At 37.9% G+C, this 4,508-nt stretch overlaps 1 protein-coding gene across 1 annotated transcript; it reads left to right on the forward strand.

Moving 5' to 3' along the window:
- Nucleotides 1–3,340: 3,340 nt before the first annotated feature.
- On the forward strand, nucleotides 3,341–4,264 carry LOC306650610 (olfactory receptor 5AR1-like; the record flags this gene model as incomplete). Its single annotated transcript, XM_079122699.1, has 1 exon — nucleotides 3,341–4,264. The coding sequence occupies one exon, from the start codon at nucleotides 3,341–3,343 to the stop codon at nucleotides 4,262–4,264; it is 924 nt and encodes a 307-aa protein (XP_078978825.1).
- Between the last annotated feature and the right edge of the window lie 244 nt (nucleotides 4,265–4,508).

Below are 4,508 nucleotides of genomic sequence, written 5' to 3' on the forward strand. Positions count from 1 at the left end.
AAGAAAGCAAAATAATATTGTGAAAAGGTCACTGAATTTGACCAGCAGATTGGGGTTCTAACACCAACACTTCTACTGATTCACTGAGGCCTTAGACAAGTCATTTGATCTCTCTGGACTTCTATATCTTTACTTAGAAAAAAGTGGGTCAGAATCAGTGATTTTTTGGAAGACTGGCACTTACGAAACACCTGAGAAATTTTTATTAAATGGGTAAATAAGTGAAACTTTACTCAAGTTTCAAATGTTAGCCTACATTTGGAAGATTCACAGTGAACTACATAACTAAAGAACTGAAAAAGATAGTAATCAGCTTTTTAAAGAACGAGTACTCTAAATTTAAATGCCTTTAGAAATAGGTACATGAATGAATTTATATATATATATATATATATATATATATATATATATATATAAAGTCACTTCTTCAATGAATTGAATTGCCTATTCATCTCCAACAAGTAAATATTCAAGACATATTAGCCAAAATAATAATAAACCACTTTTGATTGCTATCATGACAGCAGTTAAAGCAATGGAATGTGTGGATAGAAGTATCAAATCATTTCCTTTATAGAGTCTTAATTTTGTATGTTTATTTCCTTTGGGAAGAAAAAGCAATTCAATCTTATTTTAAATTAAAAAAAGGATTTCACCATGTTTTCAGGACTAACAGTCACTTAGTCATTCAAGTATTATTTACTGAATGCCTACAATGCATGTGGATGCTAGGAAAAGGAGTTATCCTAAAATGGGAAATGTGAAACTATTGTTAAAAAGCCTGTCTTTCTCATCATATGAGATATGTGAACTGCCTAGAGCTGTTTGTTTAAACCTTCACAAGTTGAAACTTTCACAGTGGAGAGGCAGAGCAGATGATGTGTGTGTGGGGGGAGTGAGTGGGAAGGCAAAGAGTGCAGTTCTGTAAGCAGGAGCTGGAACAGGCAGCAAGAAATGATCATATTGACGTATTCCTCCTCTCTCTCCCACTTTCCATGATGGAATAATAATAGGGATCCGTTCCATGTGTATTATATCACCCTTCAGAGTTTACGGAGTGCTTTCACATTCATTATTTTATTTGATCTTCATGCCAACCCTAAAAGAGGCATAGGGAATACTTTTTTTCTCCTGTTCTTCAGATAAGTAAATATGGAACTCAAAGAGGTTAAAGTGTTCTCTCTACCACTGAAAGACTACAAACCAGCATGGGTACTAGAACTCATGTCTTTGTTACAGAATGCAGTTCTCTTTCCATTAACCTCTGTTCAGCCCACTCTTCTCTTTCAATCTCCCCATTTGGAGGTATAAGTTGCAGAATGTTCCACTGGGCAGGTTGCTGTGCTAAGCAGTAGCAGCAGCAGTTAACCCCAACAGTTTGGGTAGAACAAAAAGAAATTAATTAACTCAACTGAGAAAACCTCTTTTCATTGGCTCTGCCCAAACTTTATATGTGTAGGAAGGGGAGTAAGAGTGTGGGGCACCGGGATTATAATTCTACTGGTCTTTCTAAGGTTCACTTCTGTCAATCTAAAATGATATCAACTGTACACACACAATACCTCTGCTTCCATTTGGTGAAATACTGTGGAAAAGATAATACATGTACAAGTGGGAGTTGTCAAAAAGGAATGAAGAAAATGATTCAGTGAGTACCTAATATGTACCAAGTGCTTTACTTGCAACATTTCATTTAATCATCACAATTGTCCATGACAGAGGTCCTACTTGTTTCCCTCTTTTACAGAGTAAACTAAAGCTTGCATAGGTTGAGTCCTAGGTCACAGAACTAGCAATCTCTTGAGCCAGGATTTAAATACATCCACATAGTTTCTGAATCAGAGATCTCAACTATTAAACCAAGTAATGAATCTGTGTTTTCTTGTGAATTGAAACATATGACCTTCTTTCTTTATTTTTTTCTACAGTGTTGGAGATAGAATCCAGGGCCTTGTGCATGCCAGGCAAGTGTTCTTTCACTGAGCTACATTTTCCAGTTCATGACTTTCTTTTTAATTGAAGTTGGGATTTCCCTTCAGAGGTCCCCTTGTACAGCCTCTAGCCAAATACAGGAACCACTTCTAGACACAACTCACCGTGATTCCCAGTGATCCATAGGAGCTCAAAGTTGGTTTAGATTCTATAAATGGAGATGGAGCTACATGGACCCATTCCTTCTTTTATCTGGTGCTTCACCCAGGGCAGAGACTTGGCATTTGTTTGAGGCAGCAAGCTAGCATCACAGAGAGATAGACTATAAACATCAGAAAGAGGGACAGAGCCCATACACCTAGTACTGTCTGACTTCAACCATTTTGGAACTTTATCCTTTGCGCAGATATATTTGCTCACTAAGTCCTTGGAGAAGTCACAGTTGATTTTGCATTTGCATTCCCTTTGTTCCAAGCATGGTCCAAAGAAATGGTAAGTGATGCATGAATCCTGATGGTATTGGCTCCTCTTTGGTTGCTGTTTCACAGGATCCAATGATACCCTTAAACTTGATCCCAATTTCTTATGGTCATTTAGGAGCATTCCAATTTCTGCAACAATAAACCAATGGAGAGATAATTATGGTCCTGGAAAACCCTCTGCTGACCAACACAAATAGTGAGTATTGGTGACTTCTATTCTTTCAGAAATAATGTCACAAATATTAAAGGTAGGAGGAGGGCCCTCTGTGTAGATGAAATTGGTTGGCATATTTACCATATTGTGACCTCATTTCCAATAATTCCTTGGGTATGGTTTGGAAAGGGGAGAGTGAAATGGAAGTCAATAGCATGATTGTTTTCTTTTACACTTTTATTTTAAATATTTTTATTTAACTTGTCATTTTTATATGTTTTTTCTTTGCATATTTTTATTGGTGCATTATAGTTGTACTTAATGGTGGGATTTGATATTACATAATCATGCATGCGCACAATATAACAATATAATTTGGCCAGTCCAATTTTTTTTTTCTAAGAGTGTGTAGTCCTGTGTTGGTGAAAAGCAAAAACTCTCACTCATTTCTTCCAGAGATATCATGAACCTTTTTCTTCCTGGGTCTTTATTTTCTTCCCTGTGTTCCTTTTACTTTTTGAGTTTTCTTTACTTCCTTTTTTCCCCTTCCCCTTTAGTCTTTACCTCTTCCATGTTATGCCTGGGAAATAGGGGTACTGTTTTGGAAGGGTTTAAAGTGAGACTATAAATGAGGGGAAGGGTTGGAATGGTCATGGATTTATGTGTTTTGAATGGGACTGTTTAATTCATACCATCCAGTTTTGTCTTATTTACTCATTTAAAGCATGTCTGAAGTGTTTTCACTTGCTCACATAATTCTCAGCTTGTGTCAATGGAGAATTCATCTATAGTGACTAAATTCACCCTTCTTGGAATGACAGACAATCCACAGCTTGCAGTTCTGCTATTTGGAGTTTTCTTTATTGTTTATATCATCACAGGGCTAGGGAACCTAGGCCTGGTGGTCCTGATAATAATCAGTTCCCACCTCCACACCCCCATGTACTTTTTCCTCTCTAACCTGTCCTTCCTCGATGTTTGTTTATCATCCATCACAACCCCAAAGACTTTAGCAAATTTATTATCTCAGCTGCATGAGGTTTCTTTCCTTGAATGTGTGATTCAAATGGGCATTTTTATAATATTTGCCTCTGCTGAATGTAATGTTTTGGCTTCCATGGCCTATGACCGCTATACTGCCATCTGTCACCCACTACTCTACCACATTACCATGTCAAGAGGTCGTTGTCTCTTCTTGGTAGCAGGATGCTACCTTGGCGGATTAGTTAACATGGTTGCTGTAACAACTTCTGTCACACAACTATCATTCTGTCAACCACATATCCTCCCACACTTCTTCTGTGACATCCCTCCACTGTTGGCACTGGCTTGCTCAGATCCCTGGGTCACTCGGATCTTGGTTGTTAGCTGTGGGGGATTCACACTGGTCACCTCCATTGTGGTGATCCTTGTCTCCTACATGTCTATACTCATGACTATCCTGGGAATTCCTTCAGCTTCTGGAAAACAGAAAGCCTTCTCCACTTGTGCTGCCCACTTCACTGCTGTTGGTCTCTACTATGGAACAACTATGTATACGTACTTGCGGCCCTCTCAATATGCATCCCAGGCAAGAAATCGGCTGGTCTCAATATTTTATACAATGGTGATCCCCATGTTAAATCCGCTCATCTACAGTTTGAGAAATCAGGAAGTGAAAGTTGCCCTACAGAAAATACTGCGGCACAGACCCTAATCTATTATTGTGTGTTTTAAAAATATAATAGGTTTTATGAAGATTCACTCACATTTAATTCACAGTGTTTTCAGGGCCTGCAACTGAAGCCTTGTTAAGAACAATTGAATTGCTCTGAGTGTTCAGAAGTAGTTGTTTAGATAAACAGCAATGCAGTAGTGGGAAATTATATGGACAAAATAATATATGTTTTCTGAAACAATTGAATGAAAGATGGAAATTTAGGTACAGATATGCCAATCTG

Source organism: Sciurus vulgaris (assembly GCF_902686455.1).
Source record: "Sciurus vulgaris genome assembly, chromosome: X".
Lineage (NCBI taxonomy): Eukaryota > Metazoa > Chordata > Mammalia > Rodentia > Sciuridae > Sciurus > Sciurus vulgaris.